A 16,811-nucleotide genomic window follows, 5' to 3' on the forward strand; every position below is an offset into this window, starting at 1 on the left:
AAAACAAAGTAAATCAACAATTTCTATGTATTTAGAAAAATAATTCATAAATGTGCAGATATAAATGTATATGGTTGCTATATGTACTTGGATTCAGGGTATAGAGCTAAGACTAAAGTAGTTAAAGGTCTATTCACACATTTCTTCTTTTTTTTTAATTATACATTTTTACAATGCCCCTTCCATTAAAGGTTTTCTTTTCATTAAACATAAAAATAATTACAAATCAATCTATGTATACTAAAAAAAAAATAGAATAGGTAAATTATTTTGATTACACAAATTAAGTGACATGACAAATAACCTACATCAGACTGATATTACAATGGTTTGTGCATCGAGAAAATGAGTCCTGAATAATCTGATACAAGGTTATAGGCCTAGAGCTCGTTGTACATCGTGCCTACCCGATTTTCCATTTATAATTATAAGTTATACTAGTATATATTTTTCGTATAATGTATGATTTGCATTTTATATTAAAACTATCTTGTATGTGAATAGACCAAATAATGGACATTAATTCAATACTAAATTATCAAAGGCAATAAACACATTAGTTATTAATAATTTTACTAGAACATGAACTGAACAAATTTCCGTAGTGCAAATTTTTGCAGGATTTGGGTAAGGTCATACCTAATAAAAAATATTAACACTTAACATGTCCACTACCCTAGATAAATTAATACAAATTAAATGAACATTGAACATACTTTACATTATCTACTCTATACATAGAGTATAACATATTTTTAGGGCTATGAATGTTTTAAAAAATATTGATTTTTACACTTATTTTTGAAATGATGTTAATTTTTAATTAATATTTTAAGATATAAAAATCTTTTAATATATTGCATGAAAATGACACTCAGAGGTAAAAAAAAAATTTTAATTTGCCAATTTAGGTTAATAAAAACTCCATAGCCCTACTTATGTAATGTACCAATAACTTGACCTAATTATTTAAATATACAATTAACTATTAATGTGATCATATCATATCAAGTATACTTTTAATTAAATTAAAATTGTTTAACCAAAATACAACATTAAAACACTATCACAAAATACATATGCATTGAAATAATTGGTTTAAACCTTAAATTTATATTTAAAATAATACACATTTACATAGTATTTACTTAAAACGTATTCTGTGGTTAAACGTTCAAAGAATATTAATTAATTAATAATTAATATTCAATATTTGACAATGGAAAATTAACATTAACAGTTAACCGCCATATATTATCATTTTTTTGTTAAAATAATACGTGATAAGTCCTATACCAAGAATCAGTAACCAGTGATGTACTATGTAACCACGATAGTAAATTGTAATATGTTATTTTTATACTTTATAACTGATTCAACCTCGATGCGGCAGGCTAGTCGCTCACTGACACCACGGTTTTCTGGTGGGAGTGTTGATAGGACATTTTTTTTTTTCTAACAGTATTGTTTATCTATCTTGCTACCTAAGATTTATTATCGATTATGATCGTTATGGGTATTGTTAAATTAAGATATCATTTCGTTTTTACTTCTGGTCTTTACTGTTGGGTTTGATAAACTACCCGGTAGCAGTAAATTGAACGAATATTTAAACAGTAATAAGTCGCGAACGGATTACTGAAATTAAATTCTATAAACGTTAAAATTATTTTTTTCAGTATATTTATAAATTTTCGTTATCGAAAATATGTATTGCCATTTGAAAATCGAAAGTTGATAGTTTTTTATCAAATAAGGGAAGAAGTTAAAATTATCAAACTTGTAACACAGTGTAAAATAGTAAAACCTAGAAAGTTAAAAAAAAAAATTATTTTAAAATTCCTAATATTTACCGAGATATTTACTGGTTCACGATAAAAAAATCACCCTGTATTATTATATCAATAACAATGGCTAAAAGCACACTGGATACGTGTACATACAACTTAGCCACGACGGGAACGCGGGCCGCCGCCGCCACCGACACTTCAACCCACCAACCAATCGAAAAACCGGCTCGCCGCACGACCTGGACCTTTAATCGCAAGTTACAACTGCGCGTGTATGGTATTATTATTATCATCGTCGTCGAAACCGCATCAGCTGTCACCGTCCAACATTATAATTTATAATACGTAATATTATTATTATTATGTGATATTATGTATATGACGTACTGATACGCTTCGCACCGCCGCCCCGACGACCGTATGAAATCATCTCGGACGATCATTCCGTTTTTATCTAAATATTTATCTCATTAATATTATTGTTGAGTATTCTTTGTTTAATAACCCAACCAAAAATACTGTCGCTTAATGACACAACCCATGTTTATAAAATACAGCTACGACAATCCGCGGCTGCGCACGACATGTCCGTGTTTGCGTTCGTACGGCCGCCCGTTCGCTTTTTTTTTCTCACTACCCTGCGTAAAGAAGTTTAACTTCAAAAAAATCGAGAAAAGTGTGTAGAGTATTGCCACTTTTAAAATAGCAAGATACCCACTGATAGAGTTTAAGTATAGACTGTAGGGAGATAAATATATGAATTTAAATAATTATCGATCAATAGAAAAAATTGGTGGCCCTAAAAAGGGCCTTTTTAAAGAATGTTATAATATAAGTTGAATTATTTGGAACTTGTGTACTTGGTTACAGCTTTTGTTCCTTCACTGACGGCGTGCTTGGCCAATTCACCTGGCAACAACAATCGGACGGCGGTTTGGATCTCCCGACTGGTGATGGTCGACCGCTTGTTGTAGTGGGCCAGACGACTGGACTCGGCGGCGATACGTTCGAACAAATCGTTGACGAAACTGTTCATGATGCTCATTGCCTTAGAGGAGACTCCGGTGTCGGGATGTACTTGCTTCAGCACTTTGTAGATGTAGATGGCATAGGATTCTTTCCTCTTTGGCTTGCGTTTCTTGTCGGACTTGGCGATGTTTTTTTGGGCCTTGCCGGACGACTTTTTCATTGCCTTTCCTGCGGATTTACCTCCTGGAGCCATAGCTGATAATTTTTTGTAAACTGTGGTTGTTGACGATGAAGCACTTCAAATACGAATGTTGTTGAAATACACAAAGCGACTGTATATATGAATAACCCAAGGAGACACGTCAAACAGCCATTGGCCAAATTCTAATAGGTATAACAGAACAAATAGGATCCACAGTGGTTAAGTGTTCGATAAAAATAGAAGCTTCTCCGCGAAAAAACATTATCAGAATGATGATGAAAAACAACATCGTTTAGTAGTAGTTGCATATCAAACGGAGTCAAGTAATATCGTCATAACAATTCAAACTGTCCAATCGCAGTACTGTTTTCTAAATTTTGGCTATATAAGCTCCCTACCGATGGATTTTATCACCATTCAGAGTTCGAATCAGTTACAAAGCAGTCAAGCATTCAAATACAATCATGAGCGGAAGAGGTAAAGCAGGAAAATCGAAGGGAGGTAAATCCAAGACCAGGTCGTCCCGTGCTGGACTCCAGTTCCCAGTCGGTCGTATCCATCGTCTGTTGAGAAAAGGAAACTACGCCGAACGCGTCGGAGCCGGAGCACCAGTATACTTGGCCGCCGTCATGGAGTATTTGGCAGCTGAAGTGTTGGAATTGGCCGGTAACGCTGCCCGTGACAACAAGAAATCTCGTATCATTCCCAGACATTTGCAATTGGCAATCAGGAACGACGAAGAATTGAACAAACTGTTGTCCGGTGTTACAATCGCTCAAGGCGGTGTGTTGCCTAACATCCAAGCCGTTCTTTTACCCAAAAAGACCGAGAAAAAAGTCTAATCACTTGGATCCACCTAGTCAACTTATAAAACGGCCCTTTTCAGGGCCACCAACTTATCGTAAACATCACCCACCCTTTTTCAATTCCATTATACTTTATGACATGACGACAAAGATGATTCCTAAAATACCAAAGGTTTTATTAGTCCTGCTAAAACGTCTACTTTGGATGTGATGACCAAAATAATTATATTAGTTTAAATTTGACATTTTAAAATTCCCGTTAAAATATTAATTCGCATTTACATGCATTGCTTAATCCTAGAATAAGAGCTGTTCGATTTGCATTAAATAATAAATGCCTTTATAATATGCTCCCAACTGATGAATAACTATTATCTATGTGTTGCGTACCCATTAATTGAACATTACAATCTACAAAAATAAATAAATATTACGATTGAATTGATATTTCATAATATGTTCTAATATTGTGAGTATAAATATCCATGTGTCAAAAATATTTATCAAATGATTTAGAATTTAAATACAAAATTATAACGTAACACGAAAAAAAAACCATTGATAAAGAAGACTGCAAATGAAGAAAGGTATATTTTCTCCATCGGGAATCCCGATATAATAAAAGCATACTTAGTAAAAGGTAGATCCATACATAACGTATTATTATATTCTTATAACATCAACAAAGTGATCTACCTATTAGCTGTAACAAAGTAGTGTATACATCAAAATTATAAAATTACCATCAACAATTAGACAGAAAAAATGCCTTCCGTATATTGTTCTTTTAGTCTCAATCCATAATATGTGATAAATATTTCAGTGATATTTATATTAACCTTACCTACCCGCGCAATTATTTTTCAAATTTTCAATTATACATTCGTGGTGTATTTACACCAATTTGGTTCTTACACAGAAATCAATTTCGTATTGTTTAACATACACCTATTCGAGTTAATTTACACTTATAAAAAAAGAACGATGTGTTACTTAATTTTGTTTTAAATAGGTATAATGATGAATATTAAAGTGCCCATAAAATACACCAATACAAAAACAATTTGATACGAAGTAAACAAATCTAATTGATTGAGCATATAGTCTAAGAGTCTTAACTTATATTATAAGTGGTGGCCCTGAAAAGGGCCTTTTTAATGTGTCTTTTATTTTTACGTAGCAAATCGCGGACGAAACATTTTAACCTCCGAAACCGTACAAGGTACGTCCTTGTCGTTTAAGAGCGTAAACGACGTCCATGGCTGTTACGGTTTTTCTCTTGGCGTGTTCGGTGTATGTTACGGCATCACGAATCACGTTTTCCAGGAACACTTTCAACACTCCGCGGGTTTCTTCGTAGATCAAACCGGAGATACGTTTTACTCCGCCACGGCGAGCTAATCGACGAATGGCAGGCTTGGTTATTCCTTGGATGTTATCACGGAGTACTTTACGATGACGTTTGGCGCCTCCTTTTCCAAGCCCTTTTCCTCCTTTACCGCGTCCGGTCATGTTGATTTTATGTAGTTTCTAGCTGATTGCTTAAAGAGCTGCTGCGATGAACGCTGAACGTTGACTGATGCCCGGTTAACAAACGTCAATGTATTTATGCGTTTCACGGAGCACACACGGCCAATCGAAATGCTCCATTTGTTTTCTCCCACTCCCCGATTATCGACAACGCGCGACCAATGAGAACGGCAGATACGAATCCGTTTTGTATATAAATACTGGTGAAATTCGATTCGACGATTATCAGTGTTTTACATTAGTTCATACATCAACATCACTAGTAATAACCAAAATCAACAATGGCCCGTACCAAGCAGACCGCACGTAAATCTACCGGAGGAAAGGCTCCCAGAAAGCAGCTGGCAACCAAAGCCGCCCGTAAGAGCGCACCAGCCACCGGAGGAGTGAAGAAACCACATCGTTACCGTCCGGGAACCGTCGCTCTCCGTGAAATCCGTCGTTACCAGAAGAGCACGGAGCTGTTGATCCGCAAATTGCCGTTCCAACGTCTGGTGCGTGAGATCGCTCAGGATTTCAAGACCGACTTGCGTTTCCAGAGTTCCGCCGTCATGGCATTGCAGGAAGCCAGCGAAGCCTATCTGGTCGGTTTGTTCGAAGACACCAACTTGTGCGCCATCCACGCCAAGCGTGTCACGATCATGCCTAAGGACATCCAACTGGCTCGTCGTATCCGCGGTGAACGCGCTTAATCGTCTTTTGATGCTCATATACCACTTAAAACGGTCCTTTTCAGGGCCACCAAACCGTCGTTACATGTTAATTCTCTAATACTCGTCTAACGTAACTTAATACTATTTTACAATCAAATACCTAGTGTCGTGAATAGTGTGATGGGCATCGATTGAATTAGTAATCGAAACATTTTCATAATCGTGTATACCCCCTCCTAACACGTCTCGTTTCATGGTCATCTTAGGAATAATTTTTATTCGATTGCAATGAATATAGTATTATACATTTCATTCTAACTTTTACTTAGCAAATTATTTTATACATTTAAATAATAATAGCCATTTATAAATTTACTAATAACTATTATTCATTCAATATTTTATACGTTGTTAGGAGTTTTGTGGGACAGGATTCTAAAATAAATCGAGTGATGTGAACCCCAGTAGGTGGTCGAGTTCCGAGTTACTATAATTCGGATAAAAATCACTCGTTTACAAGATCGATTATTGTTTTAATAATTGAGATATCTCGATTATTCTCATCGCTACTCGTGACATTAAATTTAAGACCTTAAGTCGACCCTTTCTCATCTTCAAGTAATTAAGCACTACTTAAATTGGGTAAGGGAATCAAAAACATAATTTCACAAAATTATTATTTACTATAAACAACCGTCGAAATATTATTTTAACATAACATATTTTTTTTAATACGTTATTATGCCTGTTTGATAATAATAATAAAAATTATTGTATGTAACTTGTTGATGAATAATGGAAAAAATCCACGGAATACGTACAATATTACACTTACTATAACACTCAAAAGACAATGAAAATGTATTTTAATAAAAACGTTTTAAATGCGTGCAGTGCCGTTAATTAATAATATTTAATTATAAATACATTATAATTTACATAAGTATTTAGAGATAGTGCTTTTGTTATTTTTTTATCACTGTTAAAAATATAACTTTTAAAAAGTGCCTATTTTTAAAAGTTTTAACCTGTAAAATACTCACTTTGTTCCTACGTTATACAAAAGATTACGTAATTATCTACAGACCTACTTCAATAATCACATTAATATGATAGAAAAAATGCAAATGTATAATAAAAATATTTCGATAGGTCCGATAGCTACGTTTAATTAAAAATAAACAACATATTCATACCCATATTATACTTATTACATAATATTATAATAATGATATACCGAATCTCACGGCTAGACGAATACACGGTACAGATTTTTGGCGGTAGATCAACAAAAGACTAAAATCTATCATTGTAGGAAATTCTTCGGTTCTTATACTATTAATAGTACAACTATTGAAATGTTACGTTATATTAGGACATTTGCCCACTTTAGAAGGTGTCTTAGGTTCCCCGCGGGTTTCGACGACGTTTTGTACTATCAATTCTTGTCTTCTTAAATAATAAATAACAAAATACTCTATTTATAGAAAAACAGTATGACATCGTCAAGGTTCGGGGCAACAAGACATTAGATGCTAAAAAATCACAGACAAATAATATAGGTAATGGTGTATAGTAGTGTAATCTGCGGCGTCGGTTTATTACGCGTACAAACTCGACAATGTATCAGACACGAGATCACCGATGATGACGTATAAATAAGTCAAATTTTGTTTATTTAAAATCGAGTTTCGACCAAAATCCCTTAACGGCGAAATACTATGATTATTTAAAAAAAATATTTAACGTGAATAGGTACCATTAAGATTAGATTTATTGGTAAAGTCCGTGATGTAAACATGTCAATGGTATAAACGTTAATGACGCCGTGCCGTAACAGTAACCTAAAACCGTCAATTTTGAAAAGTCACTGTTCATCGACATATCGGTCGATTTGAAAACTGCAAGCACTCGAGGCTTGGGAAACTCGTATAGAATGTGTCTAAAAAGTTTTTGTACATTTAAAATTGGTTTCGGTCATACGGTATACCATTAAACATGGACTACGAAAACACGGTTGGAACCGTGAGAATAACGATCCGTGGTGGTTTTGTGTTACTAGATAGCGTCGGGATAACTATATGAGATCTTTTGGAATTTAGCTGGCTTTTAGAAAAGATCAAAGTCAGATTTTTACAACTATTTCTCGCCGAGAAATCGCGAAAAACGTTTGCACAACCGCAGCCGTGTCGATGACGCGAATCACGACGGTTTACTAGTCGGTACGGTACAGTATATATATTTACAAACCGTTTCGTTGCTCAGCGTTACATTCAACAGTAAATTTTCGAGTCGGTTTTCTACGTTCAAAATCAACTCTATCATGACAGAAACGGTCGTTCCCGCCTCTCCGGCACCAGTCACTGCGTCGCCAGCCGCGAAAAAGTCTCCGGCCAAGAAGAAGACTGCTGCTGCTGCTTCAAAGGCAAAGAAGCCCGCTGCGTCTCACCCGACCACCTCCGTGATGGTGAAGTCTGCCATCAAAGAACTCAAGGAGAAGAAAGGATCTTCTTTGCCGGCTATCAAGAAATACTTGGCTGCCAACTACAAAGTCGATCCCGCCAAGCTGGCGCCGTTCATCAGGAAGTTTTTGAAAGCCGCCGTAGCGAACGGTACCGTCGTTCAGACCAAGGGCACCGGCGCTTCTGGACATTTCAAACTGCCGGTTGCCGAGGTTAAACCAAAAAAGGCGGCCGTAGTCAAGAAGAAGAAACCGGTGGCCAAAAAAGTCAAAGCCCCTGGTGCCGTGAAGAGGAAATCGACGTCTGCCAAGAAAGTGAAACCAGCTTCTGGCGAACCGGCGGCTAAAAAATCCAAGAAAGCGGCCGTCGCTGCTAAACCTAAGAAGGCTACCAAACCGAAGAAATCTCCGGTCAAAGCGAAAAAACCTGCTGGCGCTGTCAAACCCAAAGCGAAGAAGACTCCAACCAAGAAAACAGCAGCTCCCAAGAAGAAGTAAACTGAACGATCACTACTTCTCTCTCGTCCCTTAAAACGGTCCTTTTCAGGACCACCAATTTTCTTATACACCTAAATAATTACTTTTTACTTGGTGATTAGAAGTCATATCCTTTAAAATCACAAATCTCAATTTGAATTCATTATTCATAATTTAAAATACTTATTGTAATATTTACTTACACAAGTCGTCAGTACTATCTTACTGGTCTACAGCGAATCATTTTGTTGGCCCTACCATATTTTGTACCAACAATAGTTGCCGCCGCGCAGTATAAAATCGTCTACCCCGATTATATTTAATACCAAGCCTAGTACGTTAATAAGTAGTAGTGTATCACATAATATCATTTATTTTAATATACAAATTACAAGGTCATTACTAGTGCTCGGAACTTGTTGCATTTGCATGTGTTTATTTTTTTTAAAGCCAACCTTTAGTTAGTAATTTCTCATGTGAAATACATTATAATAAGAAATATATTATAATTAATTTCATGTTTCACTGTAAGTACCTGCGTTTTTAGATATAACTGAAAATAGGTAAGTATACAAGCTCAGTCATCCCAGGGTTATTAACAATTAACATTGGTACTCAGGTACCTATATTATTGTAATATTAATTAAATATTTTTTTAATGCAATATTACATTAATTGTACATCACACGTGCATGTAGTTGTATAATAAAACAAAACGTGTGTAAATTATTCGATAACATATTGTATTTTGTATCCTGTATCATGAAATTCATGATACATTTTATACTAGTAGTACGTATTTTATTTTGTCAAAAGATAGAATAGGTATACTATTATTGTAGGTAAACATTTGAATGGAATAGTACCAAGAAATTTAGATTTGCAGGACACTCAAAACTTAAAATAAATGTAAAAATTGTGGTAATTTTGTGTATATGTGTATATTATTAGTATTGTGTTTTATTTTTTTGTAAATCATTTCGTCGCGAAGACCTGCATTTTCCAAGTGCAGTTGAACCGAAATCGACCATAACCAAAATATTTACCACAAATAATTATGTTATAACTTCTAAGATAATTCGAAAAAAAAATTGAGCTAAGGTGCCCGAATGGTCATAAATCATGACTCATAATAAAAAAAACTAGAAAACTTTGATGGAAAATACTAGACGGTTCTGAAAAAAAAAAGAAAAATGTTTTCATAACATATTTTTTTTTTATGCAATTCACTTTGTACGATCTCTAACACAATTAAATTCACCATCACTTTTATCGTTTTATCGATACTGTCCACTGCCTGTACTGCTAACCGTCATACCGCAGTCGTCCAAAACGCATTTTTAAACACGCCATGTGGATGAGCGTCTCGCGCGTGGTGCGTATACAGCCGTGTTCGGAGTACGTGCGTGATTACTTGTAGGACGACACCGAATAGCTTTCTTTAGAGCAATGGATTAAACAATATGCTATACTAGGTCTATATTATATAGTATATATTTTAATCTATGGTATACCGTAGCTAGCCAGCCAGCATTTGGATTTGACACCGTTTTGTTTTTCTTAAGACCATTGATACACCTTTTTTACATATTTTATCATACAGTCCACAATACCACAAAACCTTATAGTGTTTAATTTTCAGATTTTATTAATTATTGGGATGATAAAAACAATTAATAATTAAATTTGTTCAATGCGTTTTTTAATTAAATTTATATTTATTTATAAATAATACGATTTTAATTAAATAAATATTTTGTATTTTAAATAATAAAAAAATCCAAGTATTATTATTTAATTACAAAAATATATATATGATTGTCTGAATGTTAATAAACTATTATAGTAATAAATATCAAATCAATTTATAGGTATAGTATACTTATTAATAATATAAACTAAAAGAATAATTTAAATACGTTTATATGAGGGTTATTAAAAATGTTTATTATCAAAATGAATAGTTAATTTTATTATTTATTATTTGTATTATAAATATATCTTTAAATGATGTAAGTGTTGAAATGGAATTCGTTATAATATTATATTAAATTATTAAACATTTTCAAATGTAAATTAATTTAATATACTGATATTTTTAATTTTAAGGGATAAGCATTACACGTTTTTATAATAATGTATAATAATATGTAGTAATAATAATTAATTAGTATAATTTATATTTCTAAATTATGAATTCAATAAATAATATTCTCATTTGTTTATAATAAAAAAAACATTTTATTATTAAATGTAATACAACAATTTTAGCTCAATAATTTTTTAATGTACCTATCACCCGTTTATTTTTCATTCATATTTCGCAAATATAGTATGTAATATAACTTAACCTATTTACCACGAATCACAAGTCACCATAATAATGCTAATTTATTATTAACCGTTTATTATAAGAATAATAATAATTAATATGTGTATATGTACATAAACATAAAAATATTTAGAAATAGATATCTATTGATGGTAAATAATAAGTATGTATTATATTTCAATAAATTCACATAATTAGACAGATCATGAATACTGCTATTTTTGCTAATTTTATTATATATTAATTAACCTATTTATTTTTTTATCTTTTATATTAATTATATTATTATATAGGGTCAACCTCAAATGTTATTAAATTAAACTCGACGTCGTATAATGGAAAGTAATTGATAATAATATTGCAAGTTGTATTAATTTTTCATAAAGAAAGCTAAATTTTGATTCAATGATTTCAATGTTTCAAAAAATAAAGTATTTGAACCATAATAATAATAGCTGTGTCAATCAGTGTCCTAAATATTTTGGTAAAATTAAGAGTAGGTACGCAATTATATTAACATAAAATTAAAATCATACATTAGTAAATATATTAAGAAATTTATATAAATCAGTATATTCATTTTCAATCTATATTCTATAATATGTTTATATAAATCATATAAATGTTTTCTTGAATTAATTTTGAACTTGACTTATTGCTTTTAGAATAAATTTTAGATAAGCGTATATTGCATATTATTTTTAGACTACCTATACTAAAATAATTTATGCTAAAAACTGTTTTAATAATAATAGTTATGTATAGTTATGCTAAACTTAGGGAAAAAAAGAAAAGAAAAAAAATCATTCTTTTTAATTGTTATTATTCATCAGTATAAATTTACTTTATAAAATACTTGGTTATTTGCGATAATATTGTTGGTCCTACACATAGATGATAATAAACAGAAATTAAAAATAACAACACTAATAATACATAATTGTATTATCTTTATTACCTAAATGACTTATTAAAGTGCATCTAATGTGTATTGTTTACAATATTAAATGTATTTTATTCGTCTTTTACATAGTCACACAGATAGTAGGTCGTCATTTTCAATTATATCTTGTTGATTTTCTTCTACTGGTTTATCTGCTGTCCATGTTGGAATTTCCGCCGATGCGAAAATAGCATAGGGCATTGCCATCGCCAAACATACTATTGCCATAAACATGTCAATTCTGGCTTCGTCTAGAATCTATGTTAAAAATATAACCAAGACAGTTAACTTCATTTGATAATATTAAGAACATTTAATATCTTTTATTCTATTACCCTAGAATTGATTATTGTTTTTAGGACTGTTTCCCAAAATAAATTTGAAATATAATGCATACTAAACAGAAGACTATAAAGTAAGCTGGCATAGATTGGCGCGATATCCAAATGGTTTAAGTAGAATCCTATAAAAAAAACCGACGTAATTTGTATTCATAATATTACAAAAATAGTTTTCAATATTGTATGTTTCGCATGGTTTAATATATATTTACCAAAAGTATAAAGAAATTCTATTTCTATAAGCACAAAATGTAACATTTTATTGGTTTCTAAAGTGTTGCCGATAATTGCTTCCATGAAAAAATATATGCTCATTAAACCAAAATATAAGCAAGTCCAAAACTTTCTGATGCTGGTGGTGGAAGTTGATATAATAATCTCTGGAACTAATTCGACCAGGACGACGACGAGAAGCAATATAATAATAGTGTATGTTCTCATATTCCATTCATTAATTGCCTGCATAATCAAAATAATGTGTTTAATAGAGAAATATAGATACTTTTAAACGTATTCAATAAGATACCACGTACGGTAGCGTAGAAATCACCATCTGCTTTTCTATTAATTATTTGAATATTACACACGTATAATAGACCAATCACGAGGATGGGCTTAGAAGTTTACAGCGATTTCCACGGTATGTCCGACACCATTGAACGGATTAACGAAACGCCAGACGTTTCAAAAGAATATCGCCGGCTGTTGGAACCTCCAAATAAAATGATATCGAGGTTCGGGTCCCGAAATAGGTTACCATTGATCATGTAGAACCACAAAACGTACCAAGCCAACCCGATCATTCCTATATTCAAGTATTTTATACCGTATGCGATTATTAATCCGGTGGTTCAAGTGCGTCGAGCGACGAGCATCGCCACTTTTAAAATATGTAAGTTGCCCATAGGTAGAGTTAAAGTATAAGATGAATATATGTGGTGTAGTTCGATAAGGCTGTAGTAAAAATATCCGCCTTTGTTTACCAAAACGTACAGTACTATTGGAACGTGACGTATTGTCTGCTTATCCAGTGGAACCCAATACGTCCAAACCCTGTCAATTGATATAAATGCCACGGTCTAGGACATAATACAAAATTCTGTTATTATATACGTGTGTTATAAGATCGCACTTCACGAGGAATCGTCTTATTTTTACCAAAGCCGTTCCCATAATAAATTGTAAGACGAAATGCACGTGTGCGTTTACGTAACATAATATACTTATGACTGCGATTAAATAACCGATCGACGAAATGATGACAGAAATCCCAAAAATACTGAAAAAACAATTATAAAGCTACATTGTATGACGATTATACATTTTTAGGAGAGGCTTGGCTAGGATTTATATGTATGTTAAAATATTGTTGTGCGAGATAATAAAAAACCGTAATATAGTTACTTTATTGAAATTACCAAGGTATGTATAGTTAAGTATACCTATATTTTTATTTTGCACATTTTTGCATTATTAATACATGTCCTGTAGTACCTACATTGGAATTCAGGAAAACAGTGAATTTTATTTTAATCACTTAAAATAAATTTATTACACTCGAATTAAAAACTTTATTCCGTATCTCGTGGTTCGTATTTGTATTAGGAAATATTAATCAAATTTAAATTTACATAATAAATTTATATTATAAATCCTAGCCGTATAAATCTATTAAATATATATTGGTCGGTTACTTGTGAGCTGGATAAATGGTGGACAATACACCTGCAGGTATGAAACTGATAAGATATCCATAATCGTAGTATTTTATGTAATTAAAATTGGTAGAGTCAACCTGTAATTACATACATAACATAATATTATTAAAATGTAAAATTGGCATTTTCAAATCTTTTTTATTCGTCCAGTGCCATATCTGCGGTAAATAAAAAAAATTGAAAAAAATTATTTGGTATGATAGACACTAACTTATTTTTGATCTATCAAAAAATTGAAATACTCGTGATGTATATATATATTTGATACTGCATAATTGTTAAACCTATAAAAAAAACATAATTTTACTATGTACACATTTTATATACATATATTTTACATTATACATTTTCGTCTGACAAGTTTAATTCAAAATAGAACTACAAATTGATATTTGATACCCAATAAATTACAATAATTTATCAACGAGAACTCAGCTATAATAAATATAAGATAATTTACCTTTTAAACAAATAATTATTAGAAGGTATTTTTATTAGAATTCTTAAATATATAAAATATAAACTTAAAGATTTGGTTATTAAACATAGAGTATATTATATATTTTGTGAAATTTTGCGAATTTGCCTTTTTCATATAGAATGTTGACACATTTTCACCGAAACTAAAATATACATTTTGAATACTAAAATATATTAATGGTTAAAAATAACTGAAAATTACCAGAATGTCTACAGCTGATAAACAAGAAGCTATATTTTATAAAATATTAAATTTGACATGTTGGATAAACTCTTATCAAAAATACTACAATTTACCTATATATGCGAGCAAAACTATTGTATATTCTCTGTTCCAATATGTAGTTTTCAAACGAATAAATCTGTCGATGAGTCTGTACGATGATTGTTGAGAGTGAGGTAAAGAATTCTATCTGTTAGTCTCGTTTTCCCAGAGATTCATATTCCACTCTTTGCAATAAAGACTCGTTCGGATTCAGCTGTTCAATGTATTGATAGATAATGTTCAGATTTGTTATAATAGTCAATAGAGAACAGACTTTTATTTTTAAACACAAAAATACAGTAAGACTCCTTTAAAGTCATAGGTAATTAATCATTTATATAAAATTTATTATTTTCATTATGTTTTCATTAGAAGGACGTGTCACCCAAAGTGAAACACATACCTACAACGTCCGACAGAATGCACTGTTAAGTGTTTTCACGATCTTCGAACACGCAACGAGGACGCCATAACCGCAAGTAAATTTACCTATTATAAAATTTAAAGGTAAAAATATTATTTAGAAAATTACATAAGCTTTAATTGATATTATCATTTTAAAGTGAGTTATATTTTATATCTATGTAAAATATTATAACTTTAAATTGATAATGTCAATAAAAACATAGGTACCTATGTCATTTTCTACATAAAATTCTTACCTTTAAATTTTGTAATAGTTAAATTTACTCTTTACTTTAGTATTAAAACTAACATCACATAATATGTTTTGCTGAACTCAAATTTATTATTAAGCTGTGGCCGTGGGAGAATTATTGATTCCACCTAAACTACCTGTTTAGGAAAAACGTTTGTATTGATTCCGCCGGCTACTGTTTATAATATTAACATATAGATTCCGCTGGGCATTATTTATCCCCCTCCTTTGTATAATATGTATTTTTAATACATAGTGTATATTAAATAAAAAATATATCTTATTAAAATTACTCCAATATTATGACGATTAATTAGGTATACAATTAAATATTACTGCGGATAATTGGTGCTCTAGCTATACTTTACTTAATTTTTTAATTTATTGTGTGCTATGCAGTTTATTATATATACTTAGATTACCTTTTCGTAGGTGATGATATCCTTTTAACACATTGCTTATACCTATTATAAATAAATAAATTCAATAAACATAATAACTGCAGTATTAACTGCAATGTATGTACTTATAATAATACAATATTAATAATTTGTATTTTTGTAATTGTTCGGATATTAGTCATATTTTAATATTACGTTTATGTTGGTTAGATAGAATTGATCAGTTAAATCATAATGCTGTGCTGCAATATTTGGTCCGTATATATAAATAGTTCGGCGGCGACACCTCGAACAGACGACGGCTTGATATTTGTCGTATACATATATGTAATATGTATATATATATTATATATGTGTGTGTGTGTCGGACACAAACCGACGACGAATTATAATATAATATCAATAATTAAAAAGAGTGCAATTAAATGTCGCAATGACGACGCAGGGTGATCGCACGATGTACCACGGTCGACTAAGCGTATATTAGTCCTTGATGTGGTGTAAACGAATCACCGGAACACTACGCGATAAAAACGATATTTTAATTTGAGCGTTAATATAGTGGCAAACACAAGTATAATATTATAAATGCATCGAATCCAAAAAGACGGAGAATATAACTGTACAAGCGTCAAAGGTCATCAGACAGACACGGCGCCCGGTGCGCATACGCTGACGATGACGAACTGGTTGAACGATGGTGACAAGTGGGCGCGGTGGTCAAAAAAGTCGCGGTGATGGAAGGGAGTCGAAGAGTTGCACATAGCCTTTGCTCCGTTGGGCGC

At 31.9% G+C, this 16,811-nt stretch overlaps 6 protein-coding genes across 6 annotated transcripts; 3 read left to right on the plus strand and 3 right to left on the minus strand.

Moving 5' to 3' along the window:
* Positions 1-2,589: 2,589 nt before the first annotated feature.
* On the minus strand, positions 2,590-3,083 carry LOC132921894 (histone H2B-like). The gene has a single exon (XM_060985136.1). The coding sequence runs from the start codon at positions 3,010-3,012 to the stop codon at positions 2,632-2,634; it is 381 nt and encodes a 126-aa protein (XP_060841119.1). The 5' UTR covers positions 3,013-3,083; the 3' UTR covers positions 2,590-2,631.
* A 268-nt stretch (positions 3,084-3,351) lies between these two features.
* LOC132921901 (histone H2A) lies at positions 3,352-3,923 on the plus strand. The gene has a single exon (XM_060985143.1). It carries the CDS (start codon positions 3,426-3,428, stop codon positions 3,801-3,803), a length of 378 nt encoding a protein of 125 aa, XP_060841126.1. The 5' UTR covers positions 3,352-3,425; the 3' UTR covers positions 3,804-3,923.
* A 983-nt stretch (positions 3,924-4,906) lies between these two features.
* On the minus strand, positions 4,907-5,347 carry LOC132921906 (histone H4). Its single transcript, XM_060985148.1, has one exon. The coding sequence runs from the start codon at positions 5,277-5,279 to the stop codon at positions 4,968-4,970; it is 312 nt and encodes a 103-aa protein (XP_060841131.1). The 5' UTR covers positions 5,280-5,347; the 3' UTR covers positions 4,907-4,967.
* Positions 5,348-5,517: 170 nt separating this feature from the next.
* Positions 5,518-6,030, plus strand: LOC132921892 (histone H3). The gene has a single exon (XM_060985134.1). It carries the CDS (start codon positions 5,579-5,581, stop codon positions 5,987-5,989), a length of 411 nt encoding a protein of 136 aa, XP_060841117.1. The 5' UTR covers positions 5,518-5,578; the 3' UTR covers positions 5,990-6,030.
* A 2,113-nt stretch (positions 6,031-8,143) lies between these two features.
* LOC132921881 (histone H1A, sperm-like) lies at positions 8,144-8,931 on the plus strand. Its single transcript, XM_060985123.1, has one exon. It carries the CDS (start codon positions 8,274-8,276, stop codon positions 8,907-8,909), a length of 636 nt encoding a protein of 211 aa, XP_060841106.1. The 5' UTR covers positions 8,144-8,273; the 3' UTR covers positions 8,910-8,931.
* Positions 8,932-12,026: 3,095 nt separating this feature from the next.
* LOC132919000 (vesicular glutamate transporter 2-like) lies at positions 12,027-16,790 on the minus strand. Its single transcript, XM_060980353.1, is given in 8 exon segments — positions 12,027-12,421; positions 12,499-12,626; positions 12,717-12,963; positions 13,038-13,309; positions 13,406-13,583; positions 13,663-13,783; positions 14,199-14,299; positions 16,698-16,790. Coding segments are annotated over 8 exon segments (1,308 nt in total). The 3' UTR covers positions 12,027-12,253.
* Between the last annotated feature and the right edge of the window lie 21 nt (positions 16,791-16,811).

This window comes from Rhopalosiphum padi, chromosome 2 (genome assembly GCF_020882245.1).
Source record: "Rhopalosiphum padi isolate XX-2018 chromosome 2, ASM2088224v1, whole genome shotgun sequence".
NCBI lineage: Eukaryota > Metazoa > Arthropoda > Insecta > Hemiptera > Aphididae > Rhopalosiphum > Rhopalosiphum padi.